The sequence below is a fragment of the Microcebus murinus genome, chromosome 9, assembly GCF_040939455.1.
Source record: "Microcebus murinus isolate Inina chromosome 9, M.murinus_Inina_mat1.0, whole genome shotgun sequence".
Lineage (NCBI taxonomy): Eukaryota > Metazoa > Chordata > Mammalia > Primates > Cheirogaleidae > Microcebus > Microcebus murinus.
The window spans coordinates 92615195-92635942 of record NC_134112.1 but is presented as its reverse complement, the minus strand read 5'-3'; the positions used below and the strand labels follow the sequence as shown (position 1 = coordinate 92635942).

Sequence of the window (20748 nt, the reverse complement as noted above, 5' to 3'; positions counted from 1 at the left end):
GGAGAGATTCGTTAATTGAGATTAGAATTGGATCCAAATCAGAGAGTCCACACTGCTGGCTGGCTGTGCCCTTTCATATATTCTCTATTCCAATAATTTAAAATCGATTTTCTAAAAATTGCAGTTGTTTAAAAAAAGTTACAAAACATCAAAAAGCTGAAGAAAATAATGACCCACAATCTCATAATCCTAACATGGCCATTTAAAATTTTTACATTTTTTTTCCAGGCTGTCAATATACAAACCATAATGTGCGCTAGCTGGAATCAGAGTCTATTCACCACTTTGTATTGTTAAGAAATTTTAAGCTTTATGTAGTATCTATTTCACCTGTCGATACAGTCATTATTGTAGTAATTTTTAACAGCCATAAAATATTTTATTGAATGCATATATCATAACTTAATTTACCCCATGTTACTCAATAACATGGAGCTTATTTTATTAAATTTTTTGGTCATTAAAAAGAATGCTGCAAGAGTCAGAAAGTAGACTAGATGTTGCTGGGAGTGAGTGGCTAGAGGGGAAGGAAAAACAGGAAGTAACTGCTAATGGGTTTCTTTTTGGGGTGATGAAAATGCTCTAAAATTAGATAATGGTGATGTTTGAGTAACTCTGAATAATACTAAAAACACCCCTCTGAATTGTATGCCTTAAAAGAGTGAATTATATCTTAATAAAGCCATTAAAAAAATAATGCAATATCTTATGTATAGTTTTCCCACTTTTTGGATTATTTCCTCGGGATAAATTTTAAGAAATGTCAGAGTGGCAAACAATATGGAAGTTTTTTATTGCTCTGAATATATATGGCCAACTTGTTTCCAAAAGATCTTCTTTCCCTTTCTTTCTTTTTTTTTTTTTATCAACTTAGTATCCTTAGCAAAACATGAATGCACCACTTAATTCAATTGGCATTCCCCTTCCTACTTGCCCGTCTCTGACAAGCCCTGCTGGAGATTGAATTATTCCTCTCTGCCCATGGTTCCTACCTCATTTTGTGAAATGACAGCAAAGGGAAGTGAGAAAGCAAGGAGAACAAGGGAAAAGCCGAGCTAATGGCCTGACTCCCACTGGGATCTGACTGCCTCTTGCAGTGTGCTTGTCTCTGTGGCTTTGTATTCTGTGATTTTGTGTTTCTGAATCCAGGTCTGCTTTATAGTTGTAGCCAACATATGTAGAATGTTTTGTGTGTACTGCTCACTGTCCTAAATACTTTACACAAATTAAGTAATTTAAAATACATACAGTATGATAGGAGGTAGTTTCTATAATTATGTCCATTTTATAGATGAGGTCAGAAACTCAAAGAACGGTGAGTAGCTAATTAAGGGCAGGGTTAGATTTTGAACCAGCAGTCTGACCCCAGCAACCTGGCTCTTAAGCACTGCGTCATTCTGCTCTGAACACTGTTTTGGGCTGCCCTCCTAATGATAATTTAACAAAACACCTATGGCGTTCTGAGATCGTTATTCTGGTCTTTTGTGGAGGAGAGGTTAGATTCTATTTCCCTTCACCATTTGGCATCTTCAGAAAAGGTTGGTCTTCAGGCAGCAAAGGCAGCCAAGGAGACCATCAGAAGATAAAATAAAGTTACCGACATAAAAGGCAGGATAGGGAAATTAAGATTGCAGGCTCTGTCTCAGGATGTTTACCTTTTATCAGCTAAGTAAGACTGATAAAAGATAGAACTTTTTTTTTTTTTTGAGTCAGAGTCTCACTCTGTTGCACAGGCTAGAGTGTCGTGGCATCAGCCTAGCTCACAGCAACCTCAAACTCCTGGGCTCAAGCAATCCTTCTGTTTCAGCCTCCCGAGTAGCTGGGACTATAGGCATGTGCCACCATGCCCAGCTAATTTTCTCTCTATATATTTTTAGTTGTCTGGCTAATTTCTTTCTATTTTTAGTAGAAGCGGGGTCTTGCTGTTGCTCAGTCTAGTCTCGAACTCCTGGTCTTGATCCTCCCACCTCGGCCTCCCTGAGTGCTAGGATTACAGTTGTGAGCCACCACATCTGGCCAAGATGAACCTTTTAACTGAATAGCCACAGAACCCAATGCAGGTTACTTCAAAAAGGATATTGGTGGTCATAGATATGTATATCTCTTTGTGTAGAAACAATTGATTTGGCCCACATACATGATTTCATTTGATCCTTAATAAAAGACCTGTCGGGTAAGTCTGATTATCATTTTCATTTTACAGAGGAGGAAACCAGCTTGGAGAAAGTGTACGATTTGTTTAGGTAAAACCAAACTCCCTGAACCTTGACCTTTTAATTCAGCTGGCTGTGTTTTTCTCTTCACTAATTCCCTGAGTCACAGCTCCTCCAAATGCCAGGGAAGGTGGATTAATGGTTTAACATGAAGTGAGTCAGCAACATTGATATTTCTGAGATGGAAATGCTTCCAATGAATCATAAATCCTCCAGCAGGTGAAGATAAATACATGCTATCACCCTCATCGACTAGTTGCAGTGTTGTACCAAGCTCACTGGGAAAGAACGGAGTGAACAGTGGGGTTGAGGCAGTCGCTCTAGCTCAGATATTCAGCGCTAAGCCACAAAAAGCTATTTGGGAATTTGAGAAATTGAGTGTGGCCGTTGCTGAGTAACAACAACAGAAAGGGCATTGTGTTTGATTGAAATGTCTACAGATACTGGCAACAGAGTCCCACATGAAAATGCCTCAAGACATGGGCAAACAGGAGGCTCCATGGGCCAGCCATGTGCTTTGCAGGTGGCCAAACCTGGTTTCACATCTCAGTTTCACCACTTAACTAGCCATGTGACCTTGGGTGAGTTCCTTAACCTTTCTGAGCTCCACTTTCCAAGTTTATTACCCCTTCCCCACCCTGCTCCTCCAGCTTAGTCAGCTACAGCCAAAGCCAGAGTTGTGGTTTGAATATTATATAATGGGTACATCTGTGTGACACCAGCAGGGGGCACCTTCTTGTCACTGGGACCCGATTTCGCCCTGGAGCATTTGTTTGTAACTGCATTGCACATGGCCCTGTGCTAACCTCTAAGGATATCTACCCAGGAAAGCTAACACATTTGATCTTGGTCTTTAAGATTTTCTGATGTGGATAGAGAGATAAGACATTCATATGAAATAATTAAATAATGATTAAAGACAATATCTAAGAAAGTGTCAATGTTTGGATATTTTCATATTTTAAAAAAAAACATAAAGATTTAAGATATGGATAGCTAAAATAGAATTATTTTAGTTAATTAAAAATAATGCATACTTCTGTCATAAAATTTCACAGTCAAAAAAATTATAGTAAAAAAGTAAGTTTCCTTTAGACCCCCAAACCTCAGACTCTCAGTCATTTTCCCTAGAGGCAATCTGTTTCCCAGCTTTTTTTTTCTGGGTATCCCCACCCCAGAGAGAGACCATAAATATGCAAAAGTAATACATATAGACTCCCTTTCTTTATATACATGGGAGCATGCTATAGCAATTGCTTTATATTTTGCTTTTTCCATCTAACAATATATGTTGGAGATTGTTCCATATCAATATATACAGAATGGGGGATGGACACGCTTGAAGATCTGACTTGGGTGGGACAAGGGAAATATATGTAACCTAAACATTTGTACCCCTGTAATATGCTGAAATTTTAAAAAATTAAAAAATATATACATCAACATATATAGACCATTTTATTGTGATTTATTAAAAACATACAGAAAAGAATTTTACAGTGAATACCCATGTACCCACTACCTAGATTTAATAATTAACATTATAGTATACTTGTCTTATTACATGTGTATTCATATATCCATCCCTTTTATCCATCAATGCATCTTATTTTTTTGATACATTTTAAAGTAAGTTGGGAACATCAGTACACTACTGCCTATATATTTATACTTCAGCATGCAGAGAAGTAATTAGAGTTTGATATTTGTTGATGGTTAATTTTTTTCCTTTGAGGTATAATTTGCCTACAATGAAACACACAGATTTTAGGGAACAATTGCATGAGTTTTGATAAAAACATACACTTATGTAACTCAAACTCTAATCAAGATACAAAACATTAGTAATACCCAGAAAGTTTCCTCATATATCTTCAGTCAATCCCATACGCAAAAATTATTTCTTTATTTCTTTGCATCTATTATATGTATATTTTTTTCTCTAGAGACAAGGTCTCACTTGTCACCCAGTCTAAGTGCAGTGGCAGGATTCACAGATCACTGCAACCTCTGATGGATATCTCATCTGCATTCAGGCGATCCTCCTGCCTCAGCCTCCCCAGTAGCTGGGACTACAGGTGTGCATCACTGCAGCCAGCTAATTTTTTAATATTTTGTAGAGATGGGGTCTTGCTATGTTGTCAGGTTGGTCTTGAACTGGCCTCAAGCAATCTTCCAGCCTTGGACCCCCCCCAAAGTACTATGATTGCAGGCATGAGCAACCACACCTGGCCCCATCTATTATATTCTTCCAAAATATATTTATATATTATAATACGTCATATAGTTAATTGTATTTTATTTTATAGAACAACTATTAATTTGTTTAGTGACTCTCCAACTGACAGCCATTTAGATTTTTAAAGGATTTTCCAATTAATATCTTTCCATAGGTGTCTTTATTCACGTCAGAAAATTCCTAAAAGTGAAGTTTTTGATGGATACTGCCAAATTGTCCTCTAAAGAAGTTATGACAATTCATATTCCCACTGACATTGCAGGAGTGCTTGCTTCTGCACACCCTGAGAAGCAGTGAGTTATCAAGCTTGGATCCAATACATTTTTTATTATTCACTTGCTGTGCAGACACTGGTGTAGACAATCATAGATTAGATAGGAATCACACTCTCAAGGAGCTTACAGTCCAGAAAAGGAAAGACGTCTATACAACTAAGTGTGAGATAAGGTACAAAGTGACAAATGTTGGGTGGGGGTTACAAAGTGCAGCTGGGGGTCAGAGAGGAGACTTAGGGCTGACAAGGGTGGGGATCAGGAATGCGTGTGACAGGAAGGACAGGGTTTGTTCACATTCCTTTTGTGTCCATCTCAGTGTTAGACATGGAGTAGACGATAAATATTTATTGTATTATTTATTGGTCATTAGTGAATAGTTGGTACTTTAATGATTCATGATCTTTTGATCCTCACTCACTTTCCTACTCCCACCCCCTGCACCATTTTCCAATTTGGTACCAACTGGAACTTGCCACACCCTTGGCTGTGGGCTTGGCTAAGGAGGGAGTTGGCCTCATGCAAGCCAAGGGTGTTAGTTTCTCCCAGGGACATTGAAAGAACTCCATGGGGTGGGATTAAAGGGGTGGGAACTCCATGGGGTGGGATGAATAAGGAGCAAGGGTACAGCTGGCCTCCCAGCCTCCCCTCCTCTGTTACCCAGGGATCTGAGTGTTTACCTTGTTCTGCTTCCACTTTTGCTTGTCCCTGGGGACAGCAGTTGTGTAAAGGGCTATGACTCCTCTGAGAAGGAGAATGACAAATCGTGGGCCCCAAACTCCTGTCTTCCACTTGGACTCCTGCATCTCTTTTTCCCTTCTCACTCACTTTCTTCCCGTGTCTCCGTTCCATGTGTGAGCATGCTTTGTTTTATTGTACTTCGCTTTACTGTGCTTTGCAGGTACTATGTTTCTTATAAACTGAAGGTTCGTGGCAACCCTGCGTGAGCCCAGTCCGTTGATGCCATTTTCCCAACAACAGGTGTTCTCTTCATGTCTGTGTGTCACATTTTGGTAATTCTCACAGTATTTCAAACTTCTGCATTATTATGATGGCTGTTATGGTCATCTGGGATCAATGATCTTTAATGTTTAACTATTGTAATTGTTTTGGGGCATCACAAATTGTGTCCATGTAACACAATGAACTTGACTGATAAAGGCTTTGTGTGTTCTGACTGCTCCATCTACTGGCTGTTCCCCCATCTCTCTCCGTCTCCTCGGGCATCCCTATTCTCTGAGACCCTGTACTGAGACTAGGCCAGTTATTAACCCTAGTACAATGGCCTCTAAGTGTTCAAGAGAAAGGAAGAGTCTCACGTTTCGCACTTTAAATCAAAAGCTAGTAATGACTAAACTTAATGAGGAAGGCATGTTGAAAGCCGAGACAGGCTCAGCTAAACCTATCACCCAACAGTTAGCTGAGTTGTGAATACAAAGGTAATTTCTTGAAGGAAATTGAAAGTGCTACTCCAGTGAGTACAAGAATGATAAAGCAAAATAGCCTCATTGCTGACATGGAGAAAGATTTACTGTTCTGTATAGACGATCAAACCAGCCACAACTTTCCCTTAAGCCAAAGCTTAATCCAGAGCAAAGTTCTAACGTTTTAAAAATTCAATGAAGACTGAGAGAAGTGACAGCACTGCAGAAGAAAAGTTTGAAGCCAACAGAGGTTGGTTCATGAGATTTAAGTAAAGGAGACGCCTCCATGACGTAAAAGTGCAAGGCGAAGCAGCAAGTGCTGACGTAGAAGCTGCAGCAAGTGATCCAGCAGAGCTAGCTAAGATCATGAACGAAGGTGGCTGTACTAAACAACAGATTTTCAATGTAGACAAAACACCCTTCTACGGGAAGAAGATGTTGTCTAGTATTTTCATAGCTATGGAGAAGTCAACATCTGGCTTCAAAGCTTCAAATGACAGGCTGACTCTTTTGTTAGGGATTAATGCACTTGGTGACTTTAAGTTGAAGCCAATACTCACTTACCATTTTGAAAATCTTAGGGCCCTTAATCTACTCTGCCTGTGCTCTGTAAATGGGGCATCAAAGCCTGGATGACAGTACATCTGTCTACAACGTGGTTTACTGAGCTTACTTTTAAGCTCACCATTGAGACCTATTGCTCAGAAAAAAGATTCTTTCAAAATATTACTGCTCACTGACAATACACCTGGTCACCAGAGAGCCCTGATGGAGATGTACAAGGAGATTAATGTCATTTTCATGCCCGCTAACACAACATCTATTCTGCAGCCCATGGAGCAGGGAGTAGTTTTGACTTTCAAGTCTTATTATTTAAGAAATACATTTTGCAAGGCTATAGCTGTTGGGAAAATATGATTAAGGAATTAATGAAACATGGCTTATAAGATCATTATTTTATTGTATAACCCAATATTACTACATTAAAGACAGAAACAGGAGTTTGCAGGGTTTTGCCCTGAAGGAATGTGTGGTCTCAATGGTTTATTTATTAGAGGCTACTATCGTGGGAGAGCTCTCTAATCTCTGATGGGGATGTTTTCTGGAAAGGCTTTTTGGTATCTCAAAATCTGTGAGCTTTTTTGTGTCTTGAAAGACAAGACAAGGCAAATATGGCTCACAGGATAAAAGCCAGAGACAATGAGTATACTTTGCCCAGAGATGTGCCCTGGTGGTTATAAACAACTTGTTTATTAGAGATGGGTTTTTTGCTCTCTCTTGTCTGTTTATTTTTAAGTCTATAACTAATTAAAAAAATATAAAGTTATTATATTTTTTGTTATACCTTTGTTAATTGACAACTACCTCTTAAAATGTAAAACTTAGCCCCTAAAAGACTTTGTATCTGTTTGTTCACCTAGATAGATTAAAAGCCCCTTGAGAGGACTTTTGACCCTAACCCACTACCTGTATCCCCTAGCAACTGCAATCCCTGATATGCAAATATATTACCCTGACAACTGGTTATTGATATCTGTAATTATAAAAACCTGTATGAATCTAACCATATTGCTGGTGTTTATAAAGATACACCAGTCTCGTTATATCTGATCTTTTTATACATATAAAACTATAAACTATACCTTAGTCTCTGTGTATTCTTTTATTTCTCTGTGTTGCCTGTCAGTTTCCTTATGCTCTGTGGCGACCCCTATCGTAGGGACTTGGCTCCGTGGAAAAAAGTAGCTCATCTCCTCGTGGGCCTGCCTCAAATACTCTCCCCTGCATGTAGCGGTCACAGAGAATGATTCCTCTGATGGATCTGGGCAAAGTAAACTGAAAGCCTTCTGGAAAGGACTCACTATTCTAGATGTCATTAGAACATCCATGAATCATGGGAGGGCGTCAAAATATCAGCATTAACAGGAGTTTAAAAGAAACTGATTTCAACCTTCATGGATGACTTTGAGGAACTCAAGAGTTCAGCAACGACGTGGTAAAAATAGCAAAAGGACAAGAATTAGAACTGGAGCCTGAAGATTTGACTGAATTGCTGCAATCTCATGATAAAACCTGAATGGATGAGGAGTTGCTTCTTACAGATGAGCAAAGAAAGTGGTCTCTTGAGAAGGAATCTACTCCTGGTGAAGATGCTGTGAACATTGTTGAAATGACAACAAAGGGTTTAGAATACTACATAAACTTAGTTGATAAAGTAGTGGCAGAGTTCAAGAGGATTGACTCCAATTTTGAAAGAAGTTCTGTGGGTAAATTCCTATCAAATGGCATTGAATGCTACAGAGAAATCTTTCATGAAGGGAAGAGTCAGTCAATGCGCCAAACTTCATTGTGGTCTTATTTGAAGAAATTGCCACAGCCACCCCAACCTTCAGCATCCACTACCTTGGTGTACAGTAACATGCTGTACAGGTGTAGCCTTGGACCAATAGGCCATATCACATAGGCTATTGTAGTAGGCTATACCTCCTAGGTTTCTGTGAGTACTGTACAGTCTGTTGTGTTCACACAACAAAGAAATTGTCTAATGATGCATTTCTCAGAATGTATCTCCCATTAAGTGCTACATGACTGTGTGTGTGTGTGTGTATACACACATATAATACCATATTTTAAAAATCCATTCATCTGTTGATGGACACTTAGGTCGATTCCATATCTTGGCTGTTGTGAGTATGCTGCAGTGAACATGGGAGTGCAGACATCTCTTTGACATACTGATTTCCTTTGGATATATACTCACAAGTGGGATTGATGAATCACATGGTAGTTCCATTTTTAGTTTTTTGAGGAACCTCCATCCTACTCTCCATAATATCTGTACTAATTTATATTCCTACCAACAGTGTAAAGGATTCTTTTTTCTCCATATCCTTACCAATACCTGTTATCTTTCATCTTTTTGATAATTGCCATTCTGACAAGATGTGAAGTGCTATCTCATTGTGATTTTAATTTGTACTTCCCTGATTAGTAATGTTGACCATTTTTTCATAAGTCTGTTGCCCATTTGATCTTCTTTTAAGAAATCTCTATTCAAGTCCTTTTACCATTTTTAATTGTATTATTTGTTTTCTTGCTATTGAGTTCCTTATATATTTTGAATATTAATCCCTTGTCCGATAAATTGTTTGAAAATATTTTCTCCTGTTCAGTGCGTTTAATATGTAAATATTTCAACACACATAAAAGAGGATAGTACAAAGAGCTCCCCCTGTATCCATCACTCAGCTTCAATAATTATCAACATTTTGCCACTCTTGTTTCTTCTATTCCTTCCCATCTCCCACCTTTTAAAAAGCATCTTGTCACTCCTATCCTAAATATTTTAAAATGCAATTCCAACTGATAAGAATGTTTTGTGCACAGCCACTCTGCCATTATCACACTTAATGAAATTAACACTAATTCTTTAATATTACCTAATAGTTCTTATCATTTTCTTTTATTATCTCAAAAATATATTCTTACAGTTTGTACATCCTTTAAAAATCTATTAAAGCTGGGCGCGGTGGCTCACACCTGTAATCCTAGCACTCTAGAAGGCTGAGGCAGGTGGATCGTTTGAGTTCAGGAGTTCAAGACCAGCCTGAGCAAGAGCAAGACCCTGTCTCTACCAAAAAGAGAAAAAATCGGCCAAGCATGGTGGCACATGCCTGTAGACCCAGCTACTTGGGAGGCTGAGGCAGAAGGATCACTTGAGCCCAGGAGTTTGAGGTTGCTGTGAGCTAGGCTGACACCACAGCACTCTAGCTAGGGCAACAGAGTAAGACTCTGTCTCAAAAAAAAAAAAAAAAAATCTATTAAAGACAATGTAGAAATTTCTCAAAACAATCCAATTAGAAAATGGGCAAAAGACATGAGCAGACATTTCCCTGAAGAGGTACAGATGTCAAATAGCACATGCAAATATGTTCTGTTCAACATCTTTCATCATTGGGGAAATGCACATTAAAATCACAATAAAATATCACTACACATCTATCAGAATGGCTAAAATAAAACCTAGTAATAACAGTAAATACTGGTGAGGATGTGGGGAAACTGGATCACTCATGCATTGCTGGTAGAAAAGTGAAATGGTACAGCTGTTCTGGAAAAAAGTGCAACTGTTTCTTACAAAACTAAACATGCACTTACCATAGGGCCCAGAAATTGTACTCCTGGGCACTTGCCCCAGATAAATGAAAACTTAGGTGCACACAAAAACCTGTACATATTTGGAGCAGTTTTATTTGTAATAGCCCCAAACTGGAAACAACTTAAATGTACTTCAATAGGTGAGTGCTTAAACACACTTAGTACATGCATACCATGCACTACTATTCATCAATAAAATGGAACAAACGTTTGCTACATGCCAAAACCTTGGCTAGATCTCAAGGGAAATAAATGGAAAGAAAACAAGCAAATCTGATTCCATTTATTTAACATTCCTGAAATGATAAGATTATATGAAGAACAGATCAGTGATTGGCGGGCAGGGGTTAGCAAAGTAAAGAGGAAGGAAAGAAAGTAGGTAGCTGTGGCTGTAAAAGGGTAGCAAGAGGGATCCTTAAGCTGGAATCATTCTGTATCTTAACTGTGGTAGTGTTCACAGGAGTCTGCATGTGATAAAATTATGAGGAACCATTAATAAATACAGACACACACCTGAATTGTGTGTAAAACTGTTGAAATCTGAGTAAGGTGGATGGCTCGTATCAATGTCGATTTCCTGGTTGTGTTATTATACTATAGTTATGCATGATGTTACCATTGCAGAAAGTATATGAAGAGTATATGGAATCTCTCTGTATTATGTCTTACAAGAAGGATATATGAAAAACTAGAATTGGAATGAGAGCAAGGAGGGGACTCTTCAGTTTTCACTTGTCTTGCCTTTAGTGTTTTTGTTTGACTTTATCATATGTATGCATTTTTTTAAATTACCACTTGTGTTTAGCCCTATTAAAAAAAAATCACTTCTAAAAAGTTTACCTAAGAAAATATAGATATAGCAAGGCTGTTTTGGAAGCATAAAGCTTGGAATTTTAATTATAATGCAAGAAAATGGCTCAGTATTGAATTCTGAGTATTGGGATAATTGAGAATTTCATATTACATTACAACTATTGATCAGAAGGGGATGGGAGGTAGACACTAAGAATAAGTATGAAGCCCTCCTTGGATTGGAAGAGAAGAGTACTCCTCTATTAACAAACATACAGTTGCTTTCCAGGCCTTGCCCCTTTCTTGTTTTGGATGCTATTTGGTAGGAGTTCAGAAATTATAATCTGGACCATGAACATAAGGATTAGTCTAGAAATTGTCTAGTTCCTCCCGAGAAGATTAGAGTTAGCCATTGGATTAGGAAAATAGGATGATGAGGTCTTTAAAGAAAGATTGGGCAGAGTGGGGAAATATGCATCTACCATACAACATTATACATTTAAGCCCTGGAGAAGACTCATGATCAAGTTAAGTAATTAATACATTTAGAAAACAATGGGAAGAATACACAGTTGTGCCACAATGTAAACCTACAAAGCTTTTTTTTCATTTAAATATTTTTTTGTTTACTAGAATGTGATCACTAAAAACTGAAAATTTAAAAAAGCATACAAAGAAAATGAAAAGATTTTGACATATTTTATTTGAGCATATATTAATGTTCTCTGTATTATGTTTTTATACATCGAGACATATTGAAATCATACTATACAGTTTTGTCTTTTCCTGTTCAATATTATATCCTAGGAACTTCTGAAGTTCCTAAAAACTCTTCAGAAATATAATTTTTGATGGCTATGAAACATCACCTCCTGAATGTACCACAATTTATTCACATATTCTCTTGTTGTTAGATGTTCCAGTTGTTCACAATTTTTGATATCAACAAATAGTGCTGAGATCATGAGCATCTTTATTCATAAAACTGTCTCCACTCACAATGTTCTGGGCAGCTTTGATTTAAAGGAAGTTACATTTTCCTTTAATTTGTTCTTATGTTTTTTTTTTAAAGATTGGACATCTTTCCATATTTTTATTTTATATTAGCTATACATGTCATGAAACTCCTTTGAAAAGGGGAGTACTTAATTTGGAGATGTACTTTTGATACTACTTCACAGATAAGCCTGCTGAAGATGATTTTACCCTGGAGGATGCTGGAGTCATGGAAAAGGAGAGAGGAGGGTGACAGAAAGTAACGGGGCATGAAAGGGGAAAAGGGGATATGAGAAGAGAAAGGACCAGAGGGAGGGATGGAAGGGAAGATGGCATCCACTTCCAAAGCCCCTCTACTCTATGGCTCTGCATTTGGTTCCCAACATGTGTCCAAGTGTGGTTTTAGCTTCCAAATAAAGAGCATTCTCAAAGAAGCCAAAATACTGTTGAAACTAAAAGGGACTCTAATTATTGCACAGTGGGCACAGAGCCAGTGACTTTGGGTCACTAGCGGAGGGACGGGAAAGCTCTAGGGATGTGGGAGGGAACAGGGGTTGTCCTAGTCCAGGGAGAGGCCTCGGGGTTTTCTCAGGGTCTCCCGTGCAACTTCCTCAGGCCACGGCCGCTATAGCCGGACTCTCTGCACTGCCTTGCCTTGGTTCTGCTGGTCTGTGTAGCTAGAGCTGGTTTAAATATCTGGGCACAAGCTCAGCCATACTCTAGTTCCCTCGCTGTTCACTCCCACTGGGCCTGTGGTCCCAGCCCTGTCTCAGTCACCATGGCTGGTGAGAAGACAGTAAATGCCAAACTAGTTACTTGGCAAAGTCTATCTGGCTTAGTCTTCTGTCCCTGACAGAGAGACCAAGGGACTTTCTGTGTAAGAAAATGGGGGACTATTCTGTCTTCTGCACAAGCTGCCCAAGACGAGCTGTGTGGCTGGGCTGGCTGGAAGTACAGGAAGAGCTCTTCTTCCCTAACCCCTAGAATAGGCATGATGTGTGCACGGGCATGAGAATATGCCAACAACCCAGGACAGATGGAGACCCAGAAACGTTCACCTACTGGCATTAGTTTTATTTTGTGGGACAGCAGAACTTAGGGCTCTCTGAAAGGCACGTAAGGCACAGAAGTACAGGCAGCCACAAGCCTAGGGGTGGACCCCTGCCCAGCATCCCTGGGGGTGGGAGAAAGACAGAGAATACCTCCACCACGTAGAGAAACCTGAACCCCACCCAGTGCCCTATGGTGTGCGCGTGTGGTGGGGTGGCGGGGGTGTAAGCAGATGGCCTGCTTTTTAATACCAATAGTTTACTTCCTCCGGGCAATCTTATCTTAAAGTCTGGCATTCATTGCTGGAGGCACAGGGCCCATCCACTTCTCTCCTAGATGAAGAAAATCACACATTCTACACACTGATCTCAGGTGTGTTAGCAGCAGACGTTAGCCCCACAAGTCCCCAGGAATTTTCTAGAAAGATCCTTCTTGGCTTCAAGGTACAGGTTTCCTTCTCTCCTATAGGGGTGAAGGCAGCCCCTCCCCATTCAAACTTGAGCAGCACTATCTGTATAAGGCTCTGTTGTTGGAAGTGCCAAGAATATTTTTTGCTCTGAACCCCTCCTTCTGGTCAACTGACATAATGGAGCTGGGGTTGGGGTCAAAGGCAGCGCAACACTGAACCTTTAACTTACCCAGCAGGTATGCCAGCAACTCCATCCGGTCAGAGCCAAATAACATGTGAGCTTGGCCATCCACGTGGGCCACAGTGATGGGCAGCCCAAAGGCCTGGAGAAAGCAGTTACAGTGCAGGGAGGAAGGGGATGGAACAGGTATTTGTCAGGTTGGCGTTGAAGGCTTTGACAAGTTGGGGTCACAGAAGCAAAGTAGCAAAAGAGGTGTTTGATAAAAGGCCCCATGGCCCCAGGTACCTTCTCTGTTTCTAACCCTCAGATGCTCTCTTTTCTCTCACCACCATCAGTCTCTTTCCCTTCCATCCCTTGAGCTCAGGGAAAGGAAGGGAGATGATGAAGGTTGTCTTAAGAGCATTAGGGAAGACTCATGATGGGGAGGAGGGTTTGGACAGGAGCATGGGGACCCACGCCCAGAGATTCTGTCTGTGCCTTGAGGTCAGGGGCCGGGCAGACACAGAAAGAGTTGCTCACCCCATATTTGCAGGCTGCCTCAGTGGTCTCCCTGAGCTGGTTCTTCACTTTTGGTGTTGAAATCTTTTCCAAAATTCCTCGGGCTTGTTCTGCAGTCATACCAGCCTTCTCTGCAGCCTAAAGGAGTATGGTGGGGAACACAAATATGTTTGCACTGTGGGAGGCGGGGGTCTCAGAAGAAAACTGATCGTTTTGTTTTCTGTCCCCAAGATCTGGCAATGCCTTTACCCACCCACAAGCAGGGATTTGTCCTTGCCAAAAGGAATAGTTTCCTTTATCCCAAGTCTTGAGATGGGTGACAAGAGCAGGTGGTACAGAGTCACAGTCACAGAAATTAATACCATAGGCTATCTTAGAGTCCAGCTAGCTAGACCTCTTCGATTCACAGATGAGGAGCCTGAAGTCCGGAGGTGCTATATTTCTTGCTCAGAGTTACAAAGCTTGTTAGTAGCAGAGCCAATTAAGTCCCTAGAATTCAAGCCCACAGCTCTTTCCTTCCTACTTCTCAGAATTCCTGAATATCTCATGCTTTATTTGAATCAAGAGATGGGTTCTAATTCCCATACAATTTCCTAACACATATGGCTGCAGCCACCCACCTGGCTTCCAGACAAGGATAAAGGATTCAGCAGTTTGTGTTTTGCTTTTGTTTGGGATCTGTGGTTCTCAACCTTGGCTGCACATTTGAATCTCCTGGGGAGCTTAAAAAAATCTCCATGTGCAGGATTTGGAGTTCTGGGGAGGTTATTGCCAAGGTGCTCCACGAAATTTTAATGTACAGCCAAGGTTGATAACCACTGCAACGTGACCACCTACACCTGAAGCAGGACTCGTCAAGTCATGCAGTCCATCCTAATGAGGCACTGTCTTTGGCTTTGCTAAATTAGAGAATTGTGTTCCAGACCAAATGTTTAACAATAGGGAAATGATTAAGTAAACACAAATAAGTCCACTGAATGGAAATGTTATGTGAAACTATACTTTCAAAGAGTTAAAAATGACATGGAAAATGACTGTTAAATATTAAGTAAAAAAGTTAGCCAGGCATGGTGGTGCATGCCTGTAGTCCCAGCTACTCAGGAGGCTGAGGCAGGAGGATTGCTTGAGCCAAGGAGTTTGAGGTTGCTGTGAGCTAGGCTGACACCACAGCACTCTAGCCTAGGCAACAGGGCAAGACTCTGTCTCACAAAAAAAATTAAGTAAAAAAGCAAAGTAAAAATCATGCATATACTTTGTAGGAATAAAGACACTAGAAGATATACTGGCAGTTCTTTATACATTTAACTTTTGTGTGACTTGTCATTTTTATAAATTAAATTTGAATATGCCTCAACGATGTTTTTGGTAAACTGGAAGGAAAATCTTGTTTTGAATTTTCTGATTTAATCCTGAAGAAAAACTTAACTTTTTATACCTCTGTCTACAGCTGGCTGGTCAATGTTTTGAACTATTTCCATTTGTTCTCACGCAGGTTTCTGTATAATTCTGGCATTAGTTAGTTACTTTTTTGTTGTTGCTATTGTTTTTGAAAAGCTTCTTTTTAAAAGTCTCCTGCTTTCCACTCTGGATGTGTTGGTGGGGTTTGTGTTGGAGTCCTTGGGGACTTGAGAATACTCCGTTCCTTACCATCTTTCTCCCGCTGACTTTTTTCATGAAATAAATTCTACCCATGTATTGTCCCTCTTGCACTTCCCCTTTCAACCATAAGATGCTCTTTTGAGACACTTCTTCGTTCCAAGTTTTCAGTAATTTGTCCCCTCAAACACAGACATTGTTTTCCCTCAAATGACTATGACCTTTTCCATACAATAAAAAAACAATTGTCCCCTTCACCCCCAAACGCCAATGGTTATCAGATTCCCCGTGAGCGCAGTGGGGGCGGAGCCAGGACACTCACCGCCAGGATGCTCTGGGGTTCCGTGATGTCCTCATCCTGCGAAGGAGAGAACGCTCAGCTGGAAGCGGGTGGCGAGGAGAGGGATATACGGGATGGAGGGCAGTAGGTCAGTGAATGACAGGGAGGGCAGGGTGATGGCCCTGGAAGGGGGCCTGGGGAGGGTCAGAAAGTCACCCAGGGTCCTCCCAGAGCCCCGCCCTCACCCGTGACCAGACGCGCATCCACAGCTCCCGGGACACTTTCTCCAGCATCTCCGGGTGCTCCAAGCTCAGGGCGGTGAGGAACCGCATGGCGGACAGGCTTCCTGCAGGGCAGAGGCACTTCCGATGGGGGACCAGGTCTTCCTTGCTTCTGACACTCCCCAGAGCTCAATCGCCCTCAGCCTGTCTCCTGTTTTTCATAACCGAGTTGCTCTCCCTCCCTCTCATGCCAGGCAGCCTTCAGCTCCCTCACCTCTGACCCTGAGGTGTCCCAAGGCATGCTTCATTTCGGTTAGTCCCCTGAGCCCTCCTTCCTGGTCCCCCAGTCTCGGACTTCTCTCTCTCCACCGGACACCACACCTGCTTCCCACTCTCTTCACCTTTTTCAAGGATCACAGACAAGAAATCCCCGGGGAACTGGATGGGAACCTGGAACTGCTGTCTCAGGAGCTTAATGTCCCCTCTCAGGTATTGCGCTTTGCGAGGAAGCAGAGCTGGCGGCTTGTTTCCTGCAAGTGGAAGGTGGACACGCTGGGGAGAGAAGACCTAAGGGTCCTGGGTCTTGAGCACAGGGCAGCTTACTAGCTGCCTGTGCCGATACAGAGACCCAGCTGAGGACAGCTCCCCTGGGCCACTGACATCGTCACCCCCCTCCCCGCAGCAAACCCCTCTCCCTCTGTACCGCTGTCTTTCATGATCCCCGCTATGAGGCTGGGCCGCAACTGCAGCCTGATGTTCCAGATGTTCTGATACCGGCACAGGACCTGCCAGGGCAGAAGTGAAGAACAAGAGCCAGGGCGTAAGACCACAACGTGAAACGGCCGAAGGAAAGGGAAGAGCAGTTTCATGGCAAGCATCTAGCCAGAGGCTGTACGCAGAGTAGACGAGGACACCCTAACTCATTTGGTTTGAAATGGCAAAACTCTCTCCACTTCTATAACTCGATTCCAGCGGATGGTTTCCATTCTGTTCTACACCCCGCCCCCCAATTGCCGTCGGAGGGCTAAGAGGTGGCTGTGCCATGGATTTCTCCTAGAGTTTTTGGAGTTGCCCCTGCTCTTCCCAACCACCGCGGGCAAACTACTGTCCTAGGACATAATAAGGCTCGACTTGGAGCCAGGACTTTATCCCGTTTAAAAGCACAAAGTGACCTTCAGCCCTGGCGCGCGCTCTGCTTATCCTGACTCCGTGGGCAGCGCCAGGAATCTCACGAGCCCTGCGTCCCTGCGCCCAGCGCTCGCTCTTCCCTCTGCCCTCGCCCTCCAGGCCCCGCCGGGGCGGCCCTCCCAGCGTTACCTCGAAGCCCAGCCAGGAGTAGGGGGACAGCACGTCGTAGAAGAGCTCCAGGGTGCGCGGTAGGGGCCCCATGGTGCGGCGCCCCGGTGGCGGTCGCGAAGCAAGCGCGGCTCCGGAAGAGCGGCGGCGCCAGTTACCTCCCCGCAGCGCCGGAGAGGAAGGCCGCGCCGGCCCCGCCCCTGCCCTCGCCCCGCCCCCGTCCGCGCCCCGCCCCCAACCCGCGCCCCGCCCCCAACCCGCGCCCCGCCCCGCAGCGCTGGCCCGGAGACCCGCGCGGGGGCGGGGCTGGGAGAGGAGGGCTCCCTGGGGAGCGCGCAGGCTGGGAGCGCCGAGCGCTGCGCACCTCTAGGTCACCGCTCTGCTCTGGCTCCGTGGAGTCTGGGGCGAAGCTGTGGTCTGTGATGCCAGCAGTGCCTGCCACTTAGCTGTGCGCCTTTGACAAGCCCCCCGACCGTTCCGAACCGCAGTGTCCTCAGGCCGCATACAAATGGGGGATACCTAATGAGAACCCCTACCTCACGTCCAGTAGTGAGGAACGAGGGGGCTCCAATAAATGTTAGGTCTTACTGTGTTTCTTGGCAGTTGCGTGAACCTCGGACTGGAGCAGAGTAAGGAGTTCCAACAGGACACGTTTTCTTATTACGCTCGCTTTCTCAGAGCTTAGCACAATGCCTGAAAAATATTTGACAAATGAACACATTTTTTGAGTGAAAGAAAGCAGGACAGGTAGGGGATGGGGAGTCCTCAATGCAGCAATAGTTGAGGATAACGGGGGAGGATCTGCCCTGTTTGCATTTGCAAGTACGTAAGCTATATTGGCTTATATTGGGATCACTTTTACTGCAAAGAAACAATTTTTTAAAAATTCCACTTAATTTTATTAAAATTATTTTTAACATTACTAATTTTATAAATTGGAAGACACATAATAGAAATTCCTTGAGGAAACAACTCTAGGCTATCAAGAACCCAAAGAGATAAGGTAAACCTCTCCGCGGGTTAGAGCCTACAAAATGGAGTGAGAAATGCTGTTATCTTCAACCACTTGCCAAGTAAACAACATTCACTGAAACTGAGCAGGTATGCTTTTGTTTTTCTTCAGTAATAATAATTTAAAAGTGTCCAAGAGCTAATTCAGCATAGTAATATAATATTTTAAAAGTAGATAATCATTTATTTTTAATGACCTTTATATTTGGAAATAATGTTAAGCTTATAGAAGAGTTGTAAAGAGAGTGTAGTTTCTGATTATGCCTCACACAGCTTCCCCTAATGTAAGCATCTTACATAAACATGGTATAATGATCAAAACCATTACATTAATATTAGTATATTACTATGAACTAAATTACAGACTTTATTCAGATTTCACCAGTTTTTCCACCAATGTCCTTTTACTGTTTGAGAATCCAATCCAGCATACCACCTGGCATTTATTAATAGTTTTCCTATCTCTTCAGTTTCCTGTCTATGCAAGTTTCTTGGCCTTTTCTTGTGTTTCATGACCTTGATGCTTGTGAAAAGTATTGATCAGCTATTTTGCAGAATGTCCCTCCATTTGAGTTTGTCTGATGTCTTCTCAGAATTAGACCGGAGTTAGGATTTTTTGCAGAATACCACAGAAGTGAAGTGCCCTTCTCTTTGCATCATGTCAAAGGGTACATGATATCAGTATGACTCATCACTGGTGATGTTAACCTTGATCACCTGGTTAAGGTGGAGCAGCTGTCAAGTTTCTGTACTGTAAAATAATTATTTCCCCTTTCCATACTCTGTTCCTTGGAAGGGACTCACTAAGTGAAACTTATACTGGTGGTGAGTGTGAGGGTTGGGTAGACTAAGTCTACCTCCTGGAGGGAAAAATATTAAAGAATTTGTTGATATATGTTAAAATCACCATTAATAATTATTAATTAATATTTGGGGAGAGATACTTTGAGGCTATGCAAATACCCTGTTGCTCCTTAAACTTGCACCCATCAATTCTATCATCCATCAGTGGATCTTGCCTGCAGCAATTACTACTGTGGTGTTCTCATGGCGATTTTCTGCTTCCCTCATTTCTCTATGTTTATTAAATGGAATTCTTCTGACAGGAAAATTATCACTTAGTTCCACTTATTTATTTAGTCCATCAGTTATTTATATCAATATGGACTCATAGATATTGTTTTAAGAATCATAGAATTGTAAAACACTGATCCGAGTTTCTATACTCTGCCTCCATACACGATGGTGTTGGCTCTTGTTGTAAATAATATGGAATGGGAACAACAACAACAACATGTATACTTAGGACACACAATGTACAGCTAAAAAAATAAAGAACAAAAGAAAAGAAAAGTAAATTATATATATTTATATATATATACTTCTGTGTTATTATCTTTATATGGCTGAGAGGGGTATTAAGTGTTAAAAAAAAAAAACCTTTAGACAAATTAAATTTAACAGAGATTTTTTGAGCAGAGAGGAATTCATGAATCAGGCATCACTCAGAACCAAAAGAGGTTGAGAAAGCTCTGTGGAAGCTTTGCGACTATAGCAGTGAGTATTCATAGACAGACCAGGGAAGTGAGGTGCAGAGATAGCTTGATCAGTTACAGCTAGATGTTTTGCTTTATTGGATGTGGTCTGATCAGTTGGTTGCCTGTGTGGTTGGCTGAAGCTTGGCTGATGCCTAGCTATCTGTCATGAAAAATTAGACTCCTAAGTTGAGTTTCAGTTTGTGTACTAAGTTAGGTTGCAGATTCTTTCATAGAAACTCAAAATATGGAGACAGCCTCAGGCCAATGTTTTCCTGCTTATTTAATTTAACACTAGATAGTTATTAGAGCATTGAAACAAGAAATAGTCGTGTAAATAGATCATTTAAAGTAGGGAAAGTACCCAAAGACGAACTACACATGATATAATTATCAAACATTGGAGGAGGGAGAGAAGGGGTGGAGGATGTAAACCAAATTTCCATCTTCCATAGATGAGACAATGATCTTGTCTATATTTGAAACCTTAATAGAGATTTAATTATGTAATTTGTAATTAAACAATTGATACTGGAAATGCTTTAGATAAGTTGCCTCTTCAAATCAATAAAAGATG

General features: G+C 41.6%; 1 protein-coding gene across 2 annotated transcripts; it reads right to left on the bottom strand.

Moving 5' to 3' along the window:
* Positions 1-13151: 13151 nt before the first annotated feature.
* GSTK1 (glutathione S-transferase kappa 1) lies at positions 13152-17825 on the bottom strand. Of its 2 annotated transcripts, XM_012768090.2 has the most exons (8): positions 17647-17825; positions 17033-17114; positions 16731-16859; positions 16354-16454; positions 16151-16186; positions 14254-14370; positions 13783-13876; positions 13152-13476 (listed from the first exon to the last, which is right to left on the bottom strand). In XM_012768090.2, the coding sequence occupies exons 1-8, from the start codon at positions 17716-17718 to the stop codon at positions 13427-13429; spliced, it is 681 nt and encodes a 226-aa protein (XP_012623544.1). In that variant the 5' UTR covers positions 17719-17825; the 3' UTR covers positions 13152-13426. The 2 variants fall into 2 exon arrangements, with proteins under 2 accessions (XP_012623544.1, XP_075862796.1); XM_076006681.1 differs by lacking the exon at positions 16731-16859.
* Positions 17826-20748: the final 2923 nt, after the last annotated feature.